This window comes from Gymnoscopelus microlampas, assembly GCF_963454915.1.
Source record: "Gymnoscopelus microlampas genome assembly, chromosome: 7".
In the NCBI taxonomy this organism is placed as follows: Eukaryota; Metazoa; Chordata; class Actinopteri; order Myctophiformes; family Myctophidae; genus Gymnoscopelus; species Gymnoscopelus microlampas.
In genome coordinates this window covers 24,898,129-24,923,516 of record NC_139944.1, presented here as the reverse complement: position 1 = coordinate 24,923,516, position 25,388 = coordinate 24,898,129, and the positions used below count along the sequence as shown (strand labels likewise).

Genomic DNA, 25,388 nt, shown 5'->3' with positions numbered 1-25,388 from the left:
TCAAAATCCTAAAAAAAAAATCGGAAAAAAATATTTAAAAAATATTTTTTTACGATTTTTCAAAAATAGCAGATCTACAAGCTCATAGCGCGGCACTCGGTGCCGCGCTATGAGCTTGTATATCTGCTATTTTTGAATAGCCAAAGACATCTAAAGTGACACAGATGCGTTCCAGGTATCAATGGGTTAAATAACAAAAAAACAAGACAAAAAATATTGTTGCTTTTGTGTTTCTGGGTCGACTTTAACATGTAGTCACCTTGAGGAACAACACAGCCAAAGTGAAACGCATTGATCTCACAACACAAAGCAAAGGCCTTGGGGAATTAGGAACAGTGTATACTGTAGTGTACATGCTCCAAAGCATCCAAATAAAAGAAGAAAACATCAACATGAACCCGAATAATAATAATAATAATGATGATGAAAATACTTTATTCTTTACAGACTCAAGGACAGCATGGGAAATAAATAAGCTACAATGCAGCCCAAGCACAGGGCTTGATAAACGCTGTTAGGCGAGCTAACAACAGCGGTTCTCAAAAATGTTCATGTCAAGGACATGTATTTGGCATGTGGACCCCCATTTGAAAAGCTTTTTGTGCCAGCTGGGATCGTACCCATAAGAGAACATTTGTGTTCAAAATCATGCCAAATCTTTAAAAAAAAAAGATTTCCTACAAGATCACAACGCTTTCTTTGTGCGACACACCGCCACGCAACTAAAGTATAAATTCCGCGTACGGTAGGCAGGTGTGGGTGGTGGTTGGTGGGGGCTGGGGGGTGGGACGAACCAAAACAATAGTGTTTTTGTGAGCCTCACACACACACACACACGAAAAACAGAGCCCATCATAAACATGCAAGACGCCGTAAGTTTTCTGATGGTCTCAGCGAAAAAAGTACAGTGATGTTACCCGCCTTCCACCCCCCCCCCTCCCCCCCGTCATGTGAATTCTGCTTGATGCCGTGTTTCGGAGGCCTCTCTGTGGGTAATTGGAAACAGAGGCCATGTTCTAGTTAAAACAAACCTGCGTGTTGGGGAGGGGGTGGGGGTTAGGGGTAGCGATAGAGGGGGGTTGAGGATTGTGTTTACATTCTAGCTCTAGCTAAAGCCTGCAGTTATACTTAGAAAACAGCAGATCTACAAGCATGCAACGCGTCGCAGCGCGACGCGTTGCACGCTTGTAGGTCTGCTGTTTTCGGCGCGCGCGACACCGACCCGCCAACTAAGCATAAATCAGCCTCTATATTAACGTTGGCTCCAGCAGGTCTGCCCGTGACATTACGGAACACACCTCATCAGTCCAGGAGAATCAACGTGACAGCCGCTATACGCCGGGACGAAGACGCCGCCGCTCATCAAGCACGTTCAAGAGCCGGGGCTGGGAGATAGAGATCGGCTGGCTGGCTGGCTGGCTGGCCGGCCCGTACACTGAACATGTCTAAGGTATGGCCTGATTTGTCCTTTAAGTCGTACCATGGTGTCCCGCACCCTCAAATAGCAGATCATACACTATGTTTTTGGCGCAGGACACTGCCGTACGTCTAAATCAGGTGTAACCACTTACCCTCTACACCACCTATGTTTTGCCTATCTACAAGCTCACAAAGCTGTGAGCTTGTAGATCAGCTATGTTTGATGAATGTTCCCCCCAGAATAGGGATTATAGGCTTCAAGTGGTCAGGAGTCTCGGGGAACAGACAGCCTTGATGGGACACACCGTCACAGAGCAGCCTCTTGCAGACTAATTCCCCCCATATGTTTAGGTTCAGCGGCACACATGCATGTTGGAATGTAATGCTTGTAACATGTAGATTCCCAGTCTCACTCACAGAAAGGTGCACATGCTGTCGGTGTGTCTGAAATCACTTTAATATACAGTATTTTTGTTTGTTTCTGCACAGGAAGATGCTGTCATGCAGGAGCGGCCTGTTGAAGCCTAGCCATGTAGTTGGGTGATTGTTATTCTACTGTGGTTGGTTGATTAGAAATTGGTGGGGGTGGAGTCTGCATAGTATATGAGTGAAACAGCTCAGCGGGAGTGTAGGCAGCCATGAGTGGAGGTTGACACTTTGTCTCCATTCATTTAATTTGTTTGATTTTTTTGTTGTATTTTCAGTTTGTATATCCCCCCCTTTTTTTTGGTTATCCTGGCCTGAATCAAATTAAAATCTTAGTTTTTCTGCAAGCCTGCCTCCTACTCCTGGTCCATTTTTGTTTTGTTTTTTACAGTTTTTACTGACTTTGCTCCCATTGACACTCACACTTTTGCATATTATATACACCTTGCATTTGATTTGAGTCGAACCCTGTCGTACTTATCTATTAGCACTGACCGGGGACATTAAAGAAAACACCTCAATATTGCTAGATGATAATGGCTATAGGCATGCTAAAGCTTAATGGTTGTAATATGTGATATGGCAATCACGTTTATGCATTTGCGAGCAATATTGGGAATCAGTGACAGTGCTGGCCATGGAGAATAGGATAATTAGCATCATCAGGAGTGCTATTGCCCTGACATACCAGATCACAACAGTGTGTTACTATATTTCATCCCATAATGACATCATTACCACAAGTTAATTACGTGCCTGTGCGAGGACACGTTTGATTAAACACACCAATGCATTCAACGGAGGGTTTTGTTTATGGTGGAATTGGCTTTGTAATTCTGTCTGTGTTCCCAGGTAGCAGTGTGAAGGACAAACGCTGTAGCATGGAGGTAGACACACAGAGGAGACAGGACCCAACAACATCACCAATAGGGCTGCGACTATCCATTATTTTATAGTCGCATTATTCAATCAATTACTTTTTTGATCATTAATTTGTTTAACCCTGTCACTTTTTGCATTTGCAAAAAACATTATTTTACACTTTGGCTATTCAAAAATAGCAGATATACAAGCTCATAGCGCGGCACCGAGTGCCGCGCTATGAGCTTGTAGATCTGCTATTTTTGAAAAATCTTGAAAATATGTGCAAATCTTTGAATATATTGTTTTTTTCCAGAATACTGTTGGGATTTAGAATATATTTGTAGAATTGGCTTCAGGTCTTAATGGGTTAAAGATCAATGAATCAATTAACCACTTCAGCCCTATTTTATGCTTTGTCGCACAACAGTATGGTGAAAATATAGTGACAATAGCTGATTTATAAGCTTGCAGGTCAGCTATTTTTGAAAGTTTAATTTTATTTACATTTTTTATTCTCTCCTATACTGAATGGCATGCCCAAAACAGGGATTCATTATTAATCGATTATTTTATTAAACGCTCAATGATCAATTATTTGTCTATAATCGATTACATTGATTAGTTTGATTAACCCCTAATCACCGCCACCAGAAGAGCCAGCTCCCTGCCAGCTCCCCCCTATTAGAGTAACAACCTGGGCTTGAGCAAAGCAGCCCCGGTACACCAGGGGTTAAGAAGCACAAACAATAACATTTCAGGAGCAGATGTCCTTGAGGCAAAACCAAGGACGAGGCAATTGCTAATCTCGTATTCCCAGCATGATCAAATCACCAGGCAACAGATATAAATAAAAGGACAGGAAATGAGGAATTCACATTCAAGGGTGTCAGCGGTGAAATGAAGATTCATGGTGAAGAGGCGCGGTGAAGGCAGCAAAAATTAACTGCAAATAAAAGGGACAGACGGCCTCCAAAGTCCGCTGTTATAAAGTAGGTTTGGCGGTATAGGAGGGAGGGGGGGGTGAAAGAAGTACTCGGATCTTCTTTTTTTTTTACTTAAGTAAAAGTAGCAATACGACAATGTAGAAATACTCTGCGGCCAGTGGTGTTTTGGTCGTTGCACGAGACACCACGGCGTGTGGCCAGTATTTTTTCACGCGCAGGTACGGCACACGCTCGTGCACGGTAGAACGTCATACCGCCGAAAACCCCCCCCACCATTACACCACTGTCTGTCTGTAGCAACTGTCTGTCTGTAGCAACTGGCGTGAAATGTGTGTATTAGACGCCAGTACAAAAGTACAGGCGTCAAAAATATGCGTTCAGGAGTCCCGAGTTGGTGTTGGCTAGACCGCACTCTTGCATCGCATCGCATTAGCACCAAAAGCAAAAGTGCTCATCATGTTTTTTTTCCAAGTGTTCAATTTTTATTTTGCCTATTTTTCGAATGGCCAAAGCATAAAACAGGGATTAATGCATGCTTTGTAATGAGCTAAATCTGCAAAGTAACTAGTAACCAAAGCTGTCAAATAATTGTAGTGAAGTGTAAAGTACAACATTTGCCTCTGAGATGGCCATTATTTGATGCTTTGGCTATTTTTGAAAAATCATGAAAATGTGTGCAAATCTTTGAATATATATATATTTTTGGAAAGTAAAAGTACCTCGAAAAATTCGCGTACGGTACTTGAGTACATATACTCGGTTCCTTCCCACCACAGGGGACTGGGGACACGGCTATAGATGCTAGATGGGGTCTGGTGGACAGTTGAGGCTGAGGCTGAGGAGAACGGGCTGTACTTTGTCATGGAGACAGCTGCTTTTATTTGACAGCCAATAGGCTGCGGCCCGCCGACTGGATATTCTAAAAATATGAGTCTGCTCGCCACCGCCATCATCAGACAGTCTCGTTTTCTACTCATTTCACAGCATCATTTGTTACTGTGAACTATATGCCGTGTGGCCGCTTTGAATCTCAGTCTGTTGGCCTGGAATGCAAACAACGAAGAGGGGGGGGGGACATGTTTATATTAAAATCTTTAACACTGCGTCTACTGTCACTGTAGTCCAAGGGGTTATCAAAGTGAGGTCCAGGGACCCTCAGGGTTCCTTGAAGGGGTTCCAAATGGTCCCTTACAGGTCTGTAACTCTGAGAGTGTACAAATAGGAACCAAATGGACCCGTAATCTGTACACTCTCAGAGTTATCCTTGAAATTAAAACGTTTGAGAACCACTGCTGTATTAATTTATGCTCAGTCCCAATGCAATGCATAGGCTTTAACTGGCTTATACATATGTGTTGGTCAGCTTTTCTGTCGCTAATTGATGTAAGCTCTGTCAAAATGCTATGTAATTCCAACGCTTTGATAATGATGTGACAATGGATTGCTCACGGATTTAGCAACTATAGGGCCAGAAGGATATATCAGTCACTTTTTTGACGACATCGGTATCGGCAAATATGGAGCCGCTGTATACAGATTTTCAACCCATTTCAACCTGGCGTCCCTATTTTCAAAAGTTTCAAAAGTTTTTAGAGGCCAAGGAACAAACTATGCCCTGCATTTTTCACATTTGCCTTTTATAGCGCCACCAGGAGGCTGACTTTTGAAAAAAGAAAAATATACATATTACTCACATGTGAAAATCAGGCAAATCGGTACACATTATCTCTATAGTCATGTGATCAAGACTGATCTGTCCAAATTTTTATATTGCATCCTGATTGGCTAACATTGGCTTCCAAAGTTGTCAGGATAGGTCCGTTTTGAACAAAATGCCTCAAATCATGAACGCAGTGTGCGATTTCCGTGACATTTTGCATGCACATTCCCACTAGGCTGAGGAAGAAATGCCACCCTTTTCACATTGGCCTGTTATAACGCCACCAGCAAGTCAATTTTAGCAAAACACACTTTTGGAACTAAATGCCTCCGAGTAGTACTCCTCCGAGTAGTACTCCTCGGAGGAGTACTTTGTATATAAATGTATATAGGGGCTGAAGTGGTTACTGCATGTTTTGTAATAATAATCAAAATCTAAAAAATAACTAGCAACTAAAGTAATCAAATAATTGTAGTGGAGTAAAAGTACAATATTTGCCTCTGAGATGTAGTGGAGTAGAAGTAAAAGTATTGGAAATTGGAAATACTCAAGTAAAGTACAAATACTCAAAAAGTGTACTTAAGTACTAAGTAAATGTACTTAGTTGCTTTCCACCACTGACTTTTTCTACAGTTACACACCTGTTTCTGCTCCTCTCCCAGTCCGTCCCACATGGAGGCGACTATCTTGGAGACGTCTCCGAAGGTGGCGTTGGGATTCGATCCTTTAATGGCTGCCTGGGTGTCTCTGAAGAACAGAGCGTAGGCCGACACGGGCTTGGTGGGCTCGTTGGGGTCCTTCTTCTTCTTCTTCTTCTGGGGTTTGGGTTTGGGCTTCATCATCTCCGATGAAGGCCTCTTCTCCCCCGTGATCTGGAAGAACATCAGCGCGACACGAAGACACAAAACAGTTTATTGATACTGGAGAGAAAGGGCAGTGGTTTTCAAACTTTATCATGCCGAGGACCCCTAAATTGATATACATTTGGCCGGCGGACCCCCATCTGAAAATGTTTTGTGCCAGGGACCCCGCAGAAGCAAAGATTTGAGTTAAAAATGTTCGCTTTAAAAAATATATATATTCAAAGATATGCACACATTTGGGAGATTTTTCAAAAATAGCAGATCTACAAGCTCATAGCGCGGCACTCGGTGCCGCACTATGAGCTTGTAGATCTGCTATTTTTGAATAGCCAAAGCTAAGTGGTTAAAATGATTGTGACGCTATGTTAACTAATTTAGCTGGGGACCCCCTGGTACCCCCCCAAGGATCACTGTTGGTCCCCGGACCACTGGTTGAGAACCACTGTCCAGGGGGGTTCCCAAACTTTGACATGCCATGATGGACCCCAAAAAAATAGACAAAGCATAACACCAGAGGGAGCTCATCTGACCGCGTTCACCTCAAACATGGGGGGAAATGCGTTCTACTATGCTGCCACGTGGAACGCCTTACCAAATGCCATTAAAGATATTGATTCCTTAACCAAACTCAAAACTAACCTAAAAGAATGACTGATCTTAACCATTCAATCCAGGAACGCATCTCTGTCATTTTAGATTTCTTTGGCTAGACAAAAACAGCAGATATACAAGCTCATAGCGAGTGGCGAGCTTGTAGATCTGCTATTTTTGAAAAATCGTGAACATTTGTGCAACTCTTTGAATATACTGTAAATAGACAGATAGATACACACACACATAATTTGATATCCGTGTTCAACGTCTGTATAGCCAGTCAGCATGATATCCTTATAACGACGTTTCCCTGGCTGTAACCACTTCATAAATGTGCAGAATAACATGTTTCTGCCAACTCCTTTTCTTTTAACTTCCTTTTTTCATTCCCCATCAATAAATGTATCAAAAACAAATCGATTCGCTGAATTTATTAAACCTTTTTGAAATATATACCTGTTTGGTGGTATATTCAATGTGATGGTTTTCAGTTGTTCACAGTGTGATGCGTTATGATGACTTCCATGCAATGGGGCAAAAAGTACTCAGAAAAGCACATTTTTGGCTTTGATGTGGCAGTAGAATGAATTAGGAAAGAGGCAAATGGAACTGCTCACTGATAGGAGAGATGGTAATCGTTTTTTTATTCATACTGTATGTGGACGGTCAAAAAAGTCATAGCAGTGGGGAAGTATAGTCAAGAAAATATTGTTTTAATAGAATAACTTCCTGTTCTTGTGGTATCACTGCATGCGACCATTTGCATACTCTGATAAATGACAAAACTGAGGCTACGTCCACACTGATATGTTTTCCTTGTAAAATACATAATGTATGTTTATTACGCCATCGCCAAAACTTCACTGGCATAGATTATAAACTACATGGCACTGGCATCTTGTCTCTAAGGAAATGAGAACGTGACAAAGAGAGCGTTAAACTTGATTAGTTGAGTGGTTCTCACATTTCCATGTCCAGGACCCCCAAATAACTATGTATTAGGCCGTGGACCCCCATCTGAAAACATGTTGTGCCGAGGACCCCCATACAAGATCTGTGTTGTTAAAATGTCTCAGAAATATTCAACATTTAAAAAAAATGTAAATACTGATAGGCAGTAAAATAGCAGATCTACAAGCTATTTCAAATAGCCAATATTTATAAGATTAAAGTGGTTAAACAAATTTTGATGCAATACTAACACATTTTGACAGGGACCCCCTGGAACCCCCTCAAGGACCCCACTTTGAGAACCACTGGTTTATATGATAGCGCATCTATCTCTATGTAAAAATAAAATAAACGCATAATGATAATAATTTCAGCTAATCTCTCACTTACATCAACATTGTTCTAGTGAAGCGGTTTCTGTTCATAGACGGGAAGAATTTATAAAGATCACTAAGTCCATTTAGCCGAAGGGGACAACTACCCAATACAATCACTCCCACACAACACTAGCCAAAACACCCACAAGCTGCTGGCGGCAGATTAACATGGGAGCCAATTGAAAGCAGAATCTCTCCTCAGCAGCTCTGCATGCAGACACGACACGGCTATGCACTGAACAAAATAACATACAGTATTTAACCCGTTAAGACCGGGAACGCATCTGTGTCATTTTTAGATTTCTTTGGCTATTATAAAAAATATCAGATATACAAGCTCATTGCTATTTTTGAAAAAAAAAGTGCAAATCTTTGAATATATATTTAAAGCGAACATTTGTAACTGTAAAACGTCTCAACAAATGTCTTAATTTTTCTGAAAAACTATTGTTGTTATATCAGTGGTGCTCAAACTTTTTCCATGTCAAGGACCACCCAAAATGGTATGTTTTTGGCCGCCGATCCCCTTCAAAATATGTTGTTCCAGGGACCCCCGAGAATCAAAGATTTGAGTTAAAAATGTTGTTTCCCAAAAATATGTGTATTCAAAGATTTGCACAAAATGTTCCAAGAATATTAAAAAATAGCAGATCTGCAAGCTCCTAGCGCGGCACTCGGTGCCGCGCTATGAGCTTGTAGATCTGCTATTTTTGAATAGCCTAAAGTATAACATAATGGTTTAAGTGGTTGCACAGATGCGTTCCCGGTTTAAATGGGTTAAATGAAGCATCTGAATATTGAAATTATGTTCAAGTACCAGCCTGCCGAGCGAGTATATCCGAATACTCTGGATATTAAGGGCTATAACCCTCAGGGGTTACTAATTACTGTTAGTACATGACAGTAATTCGTGCTGTAATAGTCATTCGTTTTTAGTTTTTTTCCCCAAATTCTTTTAGCCCACGATTTTGTAACCCTATTTTTTTCCACCCAGTGTCAATGCCTAAGCTTGTAATCCTGGGCACTACTCTCCCTCTGCCAGCCTGGGGAGAGCCCCGAACTGAGCTCATGCTTCCTTCAACGCTTCTTATCACCTGACAGGGTGGAGTTACCCCGGTTGGACGTACAGTAGCGCGTTGAAGGAACACGTTATTCCAACCAGTTCTGACCAGGGGGAGGCAGTATAGAGATTATTGCACGTTTTTTGTGAGGGTACCTACTACCCTAGGGGACACGGGGAGAACATGCAAACTCCACACAGAAAGGCCCTTTCTGTGTGTTTAGCATTACATTTTAGGGAATTACATCTATTTAATTCTCATTTGTCTCATTTGCAATAGTCATTTGTAATCCCCGTTGTGAGCTTGTAGATCGGCTATTTTCAGTGCGCGAGACTGGAACACAACCGTAAATCAGTTCTTAATGTCACCTCGCTGCCAAGCATGAGGCACATATCTCTGCTGTCCAGCCCGAAACTGCTAACTCCAAAACGCTCATTGTTCAGGAAACGAAAAAACAAAATATACGTTTTTCAGAAAATGAAGAAAACCTTATATTTTTAAAACAAAGCAATACTACCTCGTCAAAGTTGGTATAGTGACTGTATATATTGTGAGATACCTGCATGTGTCATTATATTATCAACACTTTACCCAAATCGCGGGTAAATCAACACTTTACCCAGCACGAGTGGAGTTAGAAGTTACAGACGAGCAGAAATCAAGCTGAAATGGAGTTAGGTGTCCAAACAACAGTAGCTCCACTCGCTGCTGAGAGAGGTTTCAAAAGGGTACAGATTCCCAAAAGCTAACAATGGATCTCCAAGCTCACAATGCATCACAACAACGTGTGAATTAATGCCCTGATGCTTCATGACACTTATTATATAGGCCTACAATAATAAACAGGACTTTAAATATTACAATAACTTCTGCTAAGAGGTAGTAGAACACTAGCGCGACAGAAATGCTATGAACGTCTTTCTTCTTATCACAATGCTCTCCTCATTAAACACTTCATAGATTTTAGAAATATAATTACTTGTTTTCATAACATTAGCGTCAGTGCTGTTTGATAAACAGGTACACAACGGGTACAGGTGCATAGTTTTAACAGACTACGGGGAGTCTGTTTACGTGTTGTTCCTCCTCGTTCACTGCGCACCGCGCACTGCTAATGCTGTGCTGTAGCACTGTGTAGAGGAGAGGGGGGAGTTGTTTGTTTTTGACGGACAGTTTGAGGATCCAATGGAGTTGGGAGTTTTCGTCTGAGGCGCTTTTTAATACTTTTCATTGGTTCAAATGTTTAGATTTTTTACACAGATGTGAAGGGTGTTCAATAGCGTCGATTTATGAAAAAAAAAAAAAAACTGAAAATGGAGTTAGCTGGTCCCGGCTGGACACCGACGATATGGTAAAAGGACACAAACTTACATGGACATATAATGTACACACATTAATAGGAAGAAATATACATTTAGACAAACTAGGGCGGAAGATATACATTTGTATTTAATGTCATCAAATCATTTATATTTTATTGTGTTGTTTTCTATACTCTTACTATAGCTTATGATATACTTATTTGACCTGGATAAGACGAGTTAAGACGAGATAAGACGAGTGATAAAAGGAGAGATAGGGTGATGAGCTTGGAGCTGATTGGCCAGGCTTCCATACAGTATAACCCGTAGGGCTGATACAGCTCCTGACCAATCAATGCAAGCCAAAGCTGTATCTTCCCAGGGGTAATACGGCAGCTGACCAATCAGCACAGTTAAAGTGGCAACGTTTCCTCCCGAGCTATGGGGTCGAAACGGCCGATGTGACCATCCCTCCCATGATGTCATAAAATGGACTTTATTAACGCATCTGTGTGTCATTTTTAGACTTCTTTGGCTGTTAAAAAATAGCAGATCTACAAGCTCATAGCGCGACACTCGGTGCCGCGCTATGAGCTTGTAGATCTGCTATTTTTGGAACATTTGTGCAAATCTTTGAATATATATATATATATTTTGTTTTAAAAATATTTTGTAGAATCGTAACCTCAGGTCTTAATGGGTTAACAGGATTGCTTCAGGAAAAATTACATTTAAAAATGTTTGGAACTGTGTGCCCTCACAGTTGTTCACTTGATAAGCAAATTAGAACAAACAAACGATTCATTGATGGATTTTCAGCAGCAGTATTACTTTCTTTTTTCATTTTTTTTCCACTAGCTCTATTTGTCACACTCATTCATACCAGTATGTGTGTGAAATGTTGCTGTGGCGGGATCCGCAAGATTGTGCTAACAACCTACTATAATTAGCACCAATAAGTAATAAAGTGTCTCTATTGTGTAAAGTGGGAACTTTGTGTTGCTGAAAATTCTGAATAATACTTTTAAAAAACTATATAAATATATATACAGACAATTTAGGATTGAAAAATAAAGATACATGCAGCAGAAGTATACTGTATGGTGCAAAAGCATTAAATATTACGTTCTGAGCTGCAGCAGTTCTGAGCAAGATAACTGTCCAAAAAAAACATACAGTATGTGCAGGAGGTGTGCAAAATGAAAAATACAAATACATTGTGTGCTCTGTTGTTTTACCAATTACCAGCGCCAACAGCAAAACTGCAACCATTGCTTGAGACTGTCTGACATTTCTCGGGAGCCAAAGAATGGGGAGAGGAATATTCACCAACGCTGTTTTTTCAAACTCGCCAGGTTATGCAGTCTGCACATTCAATCTGCTCAGCTCCAACGCTGTTACACTGAAAGTGTTTATACTGAAGCTGTACATTTACAGTCTATTGTGTATGCATTCATTTTTAAGGTATACTATATAACACTTAAGCCCTATTCTATATTTTGAAAAATAGCATAAATAGCCAATAAACAAGCTCATAAGCGTATATATCTTTTGAAATCGAAATGTATTATATATATATTTTGCTTATATTGACATACCCAAAACAGGGACGCTAGTTTGAGAGTGGTTAATTCATTTATGATGATTATTGTTATATTGCTATAATGTGACAATAGTTGAGATGAGATACATACATTCTAAGTCCCTGTCTTGTTTCTCATGTTGCACTGCGGAGCTATAGAATTTTTTTTGTTCCACTATATGGTTGGAATCACAATAAAGCTAACCTGAACCCACAGTAGTATAATGAAGTCTAAGAACCTATAAGAACAATAACTTTATCAACTTTATCAACGTGTAAATAACTAACTATAATAGGTTAAAGGTTAGCAGTGTCTACTATTTACTTGTATATATTGATCGCTAGTAAAGAAAATTACATCCATTGTGCAAGATTTAAGCATCTGCAACTTCCGTCAGTCGTGTAGTTTCATTACGTGTCTGTGGAGAGTCTGCCCTAAAGAATCCTGCTCCGTCCCTGACCTGCATGAACGTAGCGATGCCACACCACACCTCTGCTCTTTTAATCTGTTAAGACCGGGAAAGCATCTGTGTCATTTTAAGATTTCTTTGGCTTTTCAAAAAATAGCAGATAGAGTGCCGCGCTATGAGCTTGTATCTGTTATTTTGTGAAAAATCGTGAACGTTTGTGCAACTCTTTACAAATGTCTTTTAAATCCTAACAGTTTTCTAAAAACCTTATGTTGCTATAGGCTATCAGTGGTTCTCAAACTTTTTCATGTCAAGGACCCCCAAAATGATATGTATTTTGGCGGCCGACCCACATCAAAATATGTTGTTCCAGGGACCCCCCCCCCAGAAGCAAAGATATGAGTTAAAAATGTTGTTTAAAAAAATATATAAATTAAAACATTTGCACAAAATGTTAACGATTTTTAAAAAATAGCAGATTTACAAGAAGCTTGTAGATCTGCTATTTTTGAATAGCCCAAAGTATAAAATAATAGTTATAGCCCAAATCTAAAAAAACACACGCGTTCTGAATGCGCTAGATCACACCTCTCCATGCCTATAGCATGTGAGCTGAGACATTGCCAGCATATACCTGCCTGTTCCTCTACCACCTGCAAGCCCCCCAAGGAAGCACAGCGCTCTGCAGTGATTATGTCAGCTACAGTAGGCAAGGCTAAAGCTTTACTTTCATTGCAACATCAAGACCCAACAGAATCCACCTCCCAAAGATAAATAAATGCTAAACTGTATAATAATCCAAAGCAAAAAAATAGCTTTTTTTTTGGACCTACTGTTAGTATAGGAAATCTTTTCATGTCCATACACATTTTTTTTCCATTAAACTAAAAAGAGATGGATCCACAATCCCTTTATATATGGATAAGATGGCACTGGTTCTCAAACGTCGGGTCCGTGGGCCCACCTAGGGGTCGAAATGGACCCCTTACGGGTCTGTAACTCCGAGAGTGTACAATGGGTAATCTTTGGGACCCCCTGTAAAATCCACAGTGTTCATTTAACTCTGGGAGTGTACAAATGAGGGTCCATTTGGTTCTATTTGTACACCCGATACACCTCAGAGTTACAGACCCGTGAGGGTCGATTTGGAGTCCACTGGTGGTTACTTCTACTCCACTACATCTCAGAGGCAAATATTGTACTTTTTACTCCACTACAATTATTTGAAAACTTTAGTTACTAGTTACTTTGTAGATTTTGATTTGAAAATAGCAGATCTACAAGCTCACAATGCGTCATATACATTTGAAAACTTGTGAAATGGGTCATTCTACGTAATGAGTACTTTCTACTTTTGATGATGACTTTTGATACATTTTGATACCAATACTTTTGTACTTTTACTCAAGTACATTTTGAATTCCGGACTTTTTTATTCTACAGTATCTCTACATTTGCAATATTGACACTTTCACTCAAGTAAAAAAATGTGAGTACTTTTTCCACCACTGCCATTACGGTCCCCTACATTTGAGAACCAAGTGGTCTTTAACGCAGTGGTTCTCAAACTTTTTTGTGCCAAGGACCCCCAAATTGACACTTATTAGCCCATGGACCCCCATTTGAAAAGATATCCCAGGGACCCCCATAAGATAAGATTTTTACGGCTGTAGCAGTGATTCTCAACCATTTTTATTTGAAGGACCCCCAGTTTGACATGCATTAGGCTACGGACCCCCATTTAATGGCATTTCTATCTCTGGGACGCCAATTTATTTTGTAAAATCAATGTTAATTTAACTCTGAGAGTGTACAAATGGAACCAAATGGACCCGTTAGGGTCCATTTGGTTCCATTTGTACACTCTCAGAGTTACAGACCCATAAGGGTCCATTTGGTTCCTAACTATCCATCATTTAGCTGGGGACCCCCTGGAACTCCCTCAAGGACCCCTGGGGGTCCCCGGACCCCACTTTGAGAACCAATGCTCTAACGGCCACACCCAGTACCTTAGAATGAGGATCGGTCTCCTCTTCCTGATTGGAGCTGGAGGGGGAGGGCGTGGCCGATTTACTCCCCGGGGGCGAGGGGGACCCGTGGTGGGTGGGGGGCGCGGCGCCCCCGCCCCGCCCCACGTGAGCGTTTAGCTGGGACAGGGCGCTCATGGGGTTGGACAGTATCCTAGCGGAGCTGTTTATCAGGGGGAGGCGGGGGTCATAATGAGGGGGTCCGTCTGGGTGGTGCTGGTGGTGGTGATGGTGGTGATGGTGCTGATGGTGGGCCAGACCCATCTCCTGCATCTAAGAGGGTGAGAGAAGAGACACCAGCTTTAGCCAAATTAGCCAAATATTACTGTGTGTGTGTGTGTGTCTGTGTAGAAATACTTGTCCACTGTTTAAAGTTGGACAGGATATAGATATATATTTTTTTTAAAGATATGTTTTTGGGGCTTTTCCTGCCTTTATCTATAGCATTGGTTCTCAAAGTGGGGTCCGGGGACACCCAGGGGTCTCTGGGTGCCTTAGGGTGCCGCGCTACAAGCTTGTATATCTGCTATTTTTGAAAAATCGTGAAAATGTGTGCAAATCTTTGAATATATATATATTTTTTAAAGCGAACATTTGTGACTCAAAGGGGGTCCCTGGAACAAAATATTTTGAGATGGGGGTCGCGGCTAAATACATATCATTTTGGGGGTCCTTGACATGAAAAAGTTTTAGAGACACTGTTATAGCCTTTAATGGAAAACTAGTAGTCAAAAGGAAAAAAAAGATGCCAATTAGCCAAATATTAGTGTGTGTAGAAATCCTTGTCCACCGTTTAAAGTTGGACACGATATATATATATATTTCTTTTAAGATCTGTTTTTGGGTCTTTTTCTGCCTTTATTTATGCACACAGTGGAGATTGACAGGAAACAGGGAGAGAGAGAGACGGGGGAGTGACACGCTGCAAAGGTCGTCGGGATCGGGATTTGAACCCGCGACACGCTGTCAGGCTGCATTAGAGCCTATTATAGTCTCCGTAAATGGGCATGTTATGTTTATGACATCCTCTATTCACCATCCACCCAGCATCCACCCAGAAGGTAAGTTATAGGAGGATGAAACCTATAGCGTCCCTATTCTGGGGGGAAAATTCAGCCAAAATAGACGATTTACAAGCTCACGACACGTTTTAACTAATTAAGCGAGAAACATTGCAGCGGTCTGACTAACACCTTTAACATAAAATGCATTTTCTCTGCTAACTCGCATTTTTTTGTGGAGGTTCTTAACCAAATGGCTCGTTGTTACCTTGACTCCAGTCGTGACCTTGACTGTGCTTTAGGGGGAAATTTTGAATACCAAGTGATATCCCGCAGTATGAACGCCCTTGACCAACCTATTGTTCATCATACAATGATTAATCAAATGCACTATCTTCCCTTTTTATCATAGTCATGAATTTAAGAGAAACACGCTGTCCTTTTTTCTTCCCCCCATGGTAATCTGCTCAGCCCCACAAACTGATTCCTCCATGGTTCACAATGCAGTCCCAGAACAACCACATTCATCACATAATCACGTTGACTCCGAACCCAACAAGAGACATCTGTCTTTGCCCCATGCAAAGATGAACCGCACTCAGCAGTGTTTACACCAAGTTAACTATAAATTATACACTCTCTCCTTCAGGTTTAAGACCATTTCCGATCCAAAATGGAAACAAAACACTGATCAGTATTAGAGATTGAAATTCCTAATGGGAACACTGCCTTCAAAGATTACCACTGAGCCCAGATGCCATTAACCTTTCATAAAGTTATGCTTTTAAGAGGTCTTTAAACATCTTCAATAATAACTACATCAAAAGCTTTTCTTCAAGATGCATCGGGACGCGTAACTCGAACACGGACCAAAGTATGCTTTTAATCCATTTAGACCGGGAACGCATCTGTGTGTCATTTTTTTAATTTCTTTGGCTATTCAAAAAATAGCAGATATACAAGCTCATAGCGTGGCACAGAGTGCCACGCTATGAGCCTGTAGATCTGCTATTTTTGAAAAATCGTGAAAATGTGTGCAAATCTTTGAATATATATATATTTTTTAAATATTTTTTCAAATGTGTCAAATATGTTTTTCCAGGGAAAGCAAAGATTTGAGTTACAAATGTTTGCTTTAAAAATATATATATTCAACAATTTGCACAAATTGTCGCGATTTAAAAAAAATAGCAGATCTACAAGCTCATAGCGCGGCACTCGGTGCCGCACTATGAGCTTGTAGATCTGCTATTTTTGAATAGCCTAAGAAATCTAAAAATGACACACAGATTCCGTTCCCGGTCTTAGTGGGTTAATGCCGGCATAAATGGAGAATGTTTGGCAATTTACAGATCAGAAAGTGATGAACTAGCATTTATTAGCGCCGTTAAACATTCATGAGTTAAATAATACATTACACATTAGCGCCGTGCTAAAAAGATCAAATTGAAAAGAGGCCTCTCGTATATGAGGTCTTGATAAACATGAGCATGAGGTTCAGAGATGAAGGCTTGCCTCTCTAATCATAATTGGTCCCAGTAGGTTGCCCGGAATAAAAATGCAACTGCAAAGTAATGCTGTTAAAGAGAGAGAGAGAGAGGAGGCTGTGGCTGTGGCTTTGAAAAACTTCTAATATTCACAGGACATTAGATTCCGTGTTTGCCTCAGCAGCTACTAACAAAAGGCAGCCGTGAACAAAGACATTCCTTTTGCATTTCAAATAACCATGCTCCATACCCCCCCCCCTACAACCACCACTACTGCACCCTCCAACTTCCAATCATAATTCAAAACACCATCATTCCCACGTCTTAAAACACCAGGAAAATATCCTCAGCAAGAAAAAGAGAGGAAAGAACCAGAAAAAGAGAAGAGAGAGAGAAAGACAGAAAAACGGGGGGAGGGGAGGGGGGGGGAGAGAAAGAAATAGAAATCCATTAATTTTCCATTTTCCATGGAGCTGCTCTTTAAGGGTCTTCACAAACCAAGAAGCATTGAAAAACCAATTAATCAAACATGAATGGCCTATCATAGCTACAGCAGGCCCCATTTCCATAGCAACAGCCTCCCGGCGAAATTGTCACCCCTTTAATCTGAGCCACAGCATGTTTCATATAAACACGGAGGATAGACGGTTAGAATAGTAGCACGGCACAGTGGAAAATCCTCAGTGTTAATGTTACTCTGGGTGTAAAAAAAACACCAGAAAAGGTATTTTTGGGTCCATTTCAGAGTGATGAAAAAGAATAGAGCCCGCACGCTCCAACACATTCAAGTCCATTTTAGAGTTAAACGAGCACCGAGGATTTTACTGTGGGCATAGAGGTTGAACTGTTAGTTACTGTACCCGGTGTCTATGGCCTTATAAGATAGGGGACTGGGACAAAATGTAAAAAAGAAATAAACACACAGAAATCAGGGATTTTATTTAACCGATGTGAAGTAAATTGCCTGACAAAAAGCACCAAAAAAAAAGCCAGCTTTTACAGTATGGCTTTTATTATCGACTGAAAAGACGTATTATTGTTGAATAGAACAGCGCGTGACATCTCCAGACATAATTAACTACCTTCTGAGGACATGGAGGGGTGGTGGAGCGCGGGGTTGACTGCAGCCATCAATCACACGGAATAATTCATGGCATTTGTTGATTTGCTGTGAAAACCAGCGCACGTTCCTTCTGCCATTTTTCACATTCAGCCCCATACTTCATAGCCTTAACTCTTTTTCATTACAGCTGAGTGTTCTATCCCAACTAATGAAGAAAAGGCAAACTCAGTCATCGCGCGGAAAAATATAGAAGTGCAATATGCCGCCACGATGTTGCCAAAGCAAAAAAACGCAATTGATGAATCTCGGTGGGAAGTTACAGTTATGCAAATGTCATGCGCAGAGGTTAAGGCTGACGAAGGGGAAATAAATAAAGGACTTGCTTAGGCAAGTATTAACCAATTAAACCCTACATACGGCACTGTACTTAGTTGATCAGAGTCCGCCAGGGCTCTCTATTAGGCCCCCTCCTGTTTTCATGTTGTCTACACTAAATATCTTCAGAGAACCAGGAGATAACGCGATCCAAAGATGTACTGCTGCATTCACTTCCTGGTTAAAGTATTTGGGAAATATTCTGTATCTCGGCTCCTGTGTTTTACTATGTATTTTTGGAGAAACATGCTATTTTTAACCGCGTATAACAAGCGAACGGGAGGTGATGTACTCCCCCGTCTCCTCCTCCTCCCAAACCTATTTCTCTCATCAATGTACTGTTATTTTAAAATATATTGGCCATCATTTAAATATATCGTCCCAATTTCTTTTATTATCCTGGGGCGCTGCCCATAGAGTTATAATATATCTAGAGGGCGGACTGCCCCGCCCCCAGCTATTCATTTCAATGAAAGTTACTCAGTGGCGTTTTGAAGCACCCGGAAGTCTGACGGAAGTATAACATTAGGTCCATTGGGTCTATGCTTATGCCGGAGGTACCAATATTGGGTTGTGAGCAGGCGCAGTAGCATTTTTAAATGCGGAAGTAGTGCATTCTCAGATTTGACCACCAGGCGCGGCAGCTTCACTGTTCTACCGCGGCTCTGGGGGGCTTGGCGCTGCCGCTGTCCAGGCGGCCTAGCGGTCGAGGCGCAATACCACATTCTGGCACATGCACGGACTGTTGTATAAAACCTTGCTGGCCGTCTGATGTCTGTGATATCAGAAGCTCACGGAGGTTTTACCATAATATGGAGACTATTCTGGCACGTGGGCGGTTCTATAAATCTTTACTGGTCAACGCGAGCGCGTGGGCCATGCGTTCCCGACTTGCGTCGCTCCCGATAAGTGCCGGTGCCCACTTACACCTGTCCAGGGTTCATCGCCATGCCGGCTTAGTGGTGGACATTTTTGTCAAAATTCTGTTTTTGCCATGGACATACAAAGATGACCAGAAACAGGCTATATAGCCCTAAATGTATACTACTAGTGCTGTGCCTGGAATCTTCAAAGTGGGTTGAATTGAGGGACAGGGTTGCTTGAAGGTGGTCCAAATGGACTATTACAGGTCTGTAACTCTTGAGTGTGTACTAATGGAACCAAATGGACCCTACGGGTCCATTTGGTTCCATTTGTACACACTCAAGAGTTATGGGCGTCCTTGAAAATAAAAAGTTAGAGAGCCACTGTCCTAGTGGACTCCTAATATGCCATATACTGTAGTGTCATAGTAAATCAGTGTCATACATAAACTGAAGAACACCTGGAGACTGACATTCAGTAATTGGGTCTTATGATCAAAACAAAGAACATTATAATGTCATGTAAAAACTAAATAAGACATGTGATGAACCCTGCACCTGTCCTAAAGGGTGGCGCACTGGGTACCTGACGATGGGTTCAGCGAGCACTCACACAACAGGTACAACAGGCATTGCATACAAGGATGGGGCATGCATTCACCACTTGCATGGTTCCCAGCTTGCATGGTTCCCAGCTTGCATGGTTCCCAGCTTGCATGGTTCCCCGAGTAGGTGTTGTCAAAGTCAGTGATTCTTAACGTGGGGTCTGGGGACCGCCATGAGTCCATGAGGGGGCTTCAGGGGGTCCCCAGAACTATTTGTTAATGTAGCATCAAAATCAGCTTTTACCACTTTTAACCCTATTTTATAAGTAGGCTATTCAACAAGCTCACTACGTGTCTGTGAGCTTGTTGATCTGCTATTTCAGAAAAATTGTGAACAATTTGGAATAATGTTGAAAAAAAATGTAACAACGCAAATCAAATCTTTTCAGATGGGGTTCCGTGGCCAAATACTGTACATATCAATGTAGGGGTCCTTGACATGAAAACTTTTGAGAACCACTAGTTAAAACATACCAAAAGATGCACGCACCCCCCTCCACATACTGTAATATCGTCACTGTCGGGAAGATCTCCATATTTCAACGTTTTATGTTTTTTTCCCCCACCTAAATTACGGCCCTACATCACACAAAGAGTGTTACACAAAAGTAGTGAAAAATAGCAGATCTACAAGCTCACATTGTGAGAGTAAAAATAATGATAAAAAAGGAATGTTTTTGGACATCAGCAACGATATATCAGTCAGAGGCGATACTGTCAACCACTCACACTGTGATGGTTGCCTGCTAATCATTTTTTTTCTCTAAATGTCTGTTGGTCTAAATGTCTTTTCACCTGTGTGAGACAGACAGAACAAGACGTTATCAGCGGCTCCATCAGGCCCGGGCTAAATAAAGCCGCTGGCTGACGGCTGTACAAATATTATGAAAGAATCTGACAACGGTTGATGGTTGCCATAGGTACTGTATGCTAATTCCTGGCTAATGGTATCATCCACGTGGTTTGCTGAGAGAGGGGGATGTGCATTGTGTTCTTATTTTACTTGATTTAATTGTATTTAATTGTATTCAACTGTATTTAATTGTATTTAATTGTTTTAACTGTATTTCATTGTATTGAATTGTGTTTAATTGCATTTTTAATTACTTTTAATTTGATGTGGATATGGACATGTTTAAGATGATATATGATATATATGTTTTGAATGTGCATACAGTAGAGTAGAAGAATCTTCTAATATAATCTAAACTCCGTTAGTCATTATAGTTTTATAGTGGAGCTGGTTTTGTAGATGGCGATAGATATAGTGTATTGAGAGTCAGCATTTCATCTTATCTAGGTTCATGTTGTTGCCATTCAGCGTTATTTCATCCATTCTCATTGGAGAGTGTTTGAAACACTGGTTCTCAATGTCTGGGGACCCCCAGGGGTCCTAGGGTGGGTTCCAGGGGGTCCCCAGCTAAATGATTGACGATTGACAGTTAGGAACCAAATGGACCTGGTTCCATTTGTACTCTGTCTCTGAGTTAAATTAATTTTACCGTGTAGATTTCCCATTTTTAACTAGGTCCCAGAGTTAAAAATCATATCAAATGGGGGTCCATCGAATTAAAAAAGGTTTAGAATCACTGGTTTAAAAAGGCAAACATCATGAGACCTTTCCTCTATCGCCAAGACATATGGCTTCCCTGATAACACTGTCACTAACTCTGTCAACCTCATTCATCTCTCAACACATAGTAACCTTTACCAATACATAATAAACCACAAGAAGTGCTCTGTCACTCACAGCGTAATTTTTTACGCCATTTTGCTATTACTTCATCTGAACGTTACAATAGTCGGTACTGTTCTGTTGTTCCCACTGAAGTCCAGCTCTACCAACAAGTGAAGCAGATGGTGTGTTTTGTCTTGGACGTTGTCATAGCCATACTTGACTTCTAGAAATGTAGTTGTTTGTTTGAGAGCCCAAAGTCCAGGAGGAGAAAGTGAGAGGGAGCAAGAGAGACAGCGAGAAAGAGAGGAGAGAGGTAGAAACCGGGTTCATCGCATTTTTGTCAAAATTCTATTTTTTGCCATGGACATACAAATATGACCAGAAACAGAGCTATAGTCCTAAATGTATACTACTAGTGCTGTGGTCCTCAAAGTGGGTTGAGAGACCTTCAGGGTTTGCTTGAAGGTGGTTCAAGTGGACCCTGCGACCCTCAAGTGGACCCTGCGGGTCCATTTGCTTCCATTTGTACACACTTAGAGTTATGTGAAGTCCTTGAATTATTATGTTTTGAGAACCACTGAAATTTAAAAAATTGCCACAAAGTCGCAGGGTCCACTTGAACCACCTTCAAGCAAACCCTGAAGGTCTCTCAACCCACTTTGAGGACCACAGCACTAGTAGTATACATTTAGGACGGACGGACAAAGTGAGGAAGGCCATGAGAGAAAGAGAGGGAGAGAGGAAACAGAGCCCCAAATGCCCCCCAAAGTAGCAGAATCCATCTCCCAGCAGTTAGCTACAGTAGGGGACAGTTGGATATTGCTTTTTTGGGTGATGAGCCCCACAGCCAGACCCTCCTCCACTATAGTGATGTGAAGCCAGGACAGTGTGTGTGGACGGTGGACGCACACTCTCCCAAACTGGCCCGTCCGGTCTTCCGTTAGGCCTGTCGTGTTTATATTCACATCTTGTACATCACAGTCAAATGGGAGTCAAATAACAAAGGCTTTCCAATTACGTTGTAGCACATTGTGTGCGAGATGGAATATCAGAAAGCCATTGTTCCCCCTGCTCCTGCTGACCTTACCTTTGAAATGGTTTTCACGGACGCCCCAATTGCCTGGCTGCACCATTTGATTTAGCTAAGGGGATTTGACCATCAGCACAGAGTAGAGCTCTGTAAAGAGCTACAAGGAGAGAGAGAGGAGATCCGCTCAACCAGAGGAGAGGAGGACAGTGGTGTAAAAGTAACTAAGTAACTAATTACATGTACTCAAGTACTGTACTTAAATTACAATTTTAAGGTATTTTTACTTTACTGGAGTATTTCCAATTTTCAGTACTTTTACTTCTACTCCATCTCAGAGGCAAATATTGTACTTTTACTCCACTACTATTATTTGAAAACTTTAGCTACTAGTTACTTTGCAGATATAAATGATTAAATTATAAAACGTGCAGTAACCACTTCAGCCCTATTTTATAATAGGCTATTTGAAAATAGCCGATCTACAAGCTCACAACGCGTCGCATCGCGACGCGTTGTGAGCTTGTAGATCTGCTATTTTCAAACGTTTGAGTACTTTTGATGCCAATACTTTTGTACTTTTACTCAAGTAAATTTAGAATTCTGGACTTTTACTTAAAACAGAGTATTTCTACATTGCAGTATTGATACTTTTACTTAAGTAAAACATTTGAGTACTTTTTTCCACCACTGGCTACAAGGAGAAAGAGGAGACCCGCTAGCGGAGGAGAGGAGAGGGAGAACACGGCTATAACCTTACTCCGTCCTTATGCTTTCTTATGCAAGATTGGCATCTCGTGCCCTAATTTAAATTAGAGGGTTGATTGCTATGCAAGGTTTTTATAGCGTCATAATAAACAAGACTCTCTCTCTCTCTTCTGCCAAAGAATCAATAGATGTTGCACTCCAACTCCAGCCTTATTAGCGCTGTCTAATATTACAGCCATTTCTATTGGTATTTCTTCGCGGCGGCACCGGGGTCACTTCAATTTCCATTCCATCAACGCGCCACGCAAATGAAAACTGTAATTGAGTCGCTAATGTTAAAGCAATCCTTCTCAACACTTTTTATTAAGGATGGATCTAATAACCACCCCACAGAAAATGATTTTACATTTTTGAAGAAGAAAACAAATAAACATCCTTGATCAGTTGATCAAGTCTAGATGTGCTGGTTAAGTCCCATCAAGCACTTGACTCAGCACTGGTTTTTCAACATGGGGTCTGGGGACCCCCAGAGGTCCTTCAGGGGGTTCCAAAGGGTCCATGGCAAAAGTATCGATAGTTACCTAAGAGATAAGAAATAGTATCAAATGGGGGTCCGTGGCCTAATGCAAGGGTCGTTTTTTTAGCGCAAGGACCCCTTAGCTGAAAGAGAGATGAAGCAGCTAGGGACCCCCACTACATACTGTATAAAATTGTATTTTCATAGATTTCATAGACACAACACCAAACCTCTTTGTCGAAAATAGCAGATCTACAAGTTCTGCGAGGCGTTGTGAGCTTGTAGATCTGCTATTTTTGGCTTAAGTTCTCTTCAGAATAGGGATAATAGAGTTCAAGTGGTTAATGTAAAAAAGAAAAAAAACAGAATCACTGCTGTACGGAATGCATAGATAAAGTTATGTCGGTGGATACACTACAATAGAATCCGGTGAGTTAATTTAACACTGAAAGTATAAAAAATGGACCCATATGGGCCTGTGTGTACTTTTTAACAAAGTCTATTATTCTAAAGACCTCCGTCCAGCAGTACTGTACAGTACGTATCACTATGGCTCTCTAGCCCGTCCTGCTATACGGCCCCCCCGTTTGAACTGCGTCATGATCAATGGTTCTGTGAGCCTCTGGGACCTTCCTCAGCCTCTCTCTCTCTCTCTCTCTCCTTCCTCTCCTCTCTCTCTCTCTCTCCACCCACCCGCCCCGCTCCCTGCTTGACTGGAGCCATCTTGTTTAGAGTGATGGCTCACTCACACAGGTTCACGGCAAGCTATTGTAAAATCACCCAGCGTTTAATTGAAACAAATGACTATAATAATAGAACATTATCCCTGCAGGCGCCCAGCCATGACAGCTTTAATTAGAGGCGCGTTCGAGACTGATCCTTCAAACGCGCCGCGCCGCGCCGCGCCGGAGCAACGCGGCGGTAAACACAGGGGCCTTTAGGTGGTATAAGGGAAGCCAACGGCGGGGCCCCGCGTCGCCCCTCAAAGCTACTCCTGATTCACCCTCAGGGCAAAGAATGCTAACAGCTCCTTTTCTCTAAGAGCCTTCAAGCTTCACACACACCCTCCCTGTTATGCCTCCTCTATACCCCCCCTTCTCTGCCTTTTCCCTCCTTCCCTTCATTCATCTTTTTTTGGCTTATAAAGCTTTTATATGGTGTGTGTGCATGTACAGTATGAGCGTATATGTGGCTATAACCATTATTTTGTACTTTGGGCTATTCAAAAATAGCAGATATATAAGCTCAGAGCGCAGCACCGAGTGCCGTGCTACAAGCTTGTAGATCAGCTATTGTTTTTGAAAAATCGTGAAAATCTTTGAATGTATATGTTTTTAAAGCATTATACACAATTTTTTTCAAAATAAACTTATGTTACTATAATATCAGTGGTTCTCAAACTTGAGAACCACTTGAGGACCCCCACAATGATTTGTATTTGTCTGCGGACCACCCATCTCAAAATATTTTGTGCCAGGGACCCCCAGAAGCAAAGATTTGAGTTAAAAATGCATATATATAATATTCAAAGATTTGCACACATTTTCACAATTTTGTTTCAAAAATAGCAGATCTACAAGCTCAT

The 25,388-nt window shown here is 41.4% G+C and overlaps 1 protein-coding gene and 1 long non-coding RNA gene across 2 annotated transcripts in view; both read right to left on the bottom strand.

Moving 5' to 3' along the window:
- LOC311049721 overlaps nt 1-25,388 on the bottom strand; it is a 468,691-nt gene that overhangs the window by 260,179 nt on the left and 183,124 nt on the right. The window lies entirely within an intron of this gene.
- Nucleotides 1-25,388, bottom strand: part of LOC311049423 (TOX high mobility group box family member 2-like) — a gene marked incomplete at its 5' end in the record, with an annotated part of 184,338 nt that overhangs the window by 16,990 nt on the left and 141,960 nt on the right. Inside the window, 2 exons of the mRNA XM_084062995.1 lie at nt 5,955-6,185; nt 14,462-14,752. Coding sequence (XP_083919121.1) covers nt 5,955-6,185; nt 14,462-14,752 — 522 coding nt within the window. The remainder of the gene's footprint in view (nt 1-5,954; nt 6,186-14,461; nt 14,753-25,388) is intronic.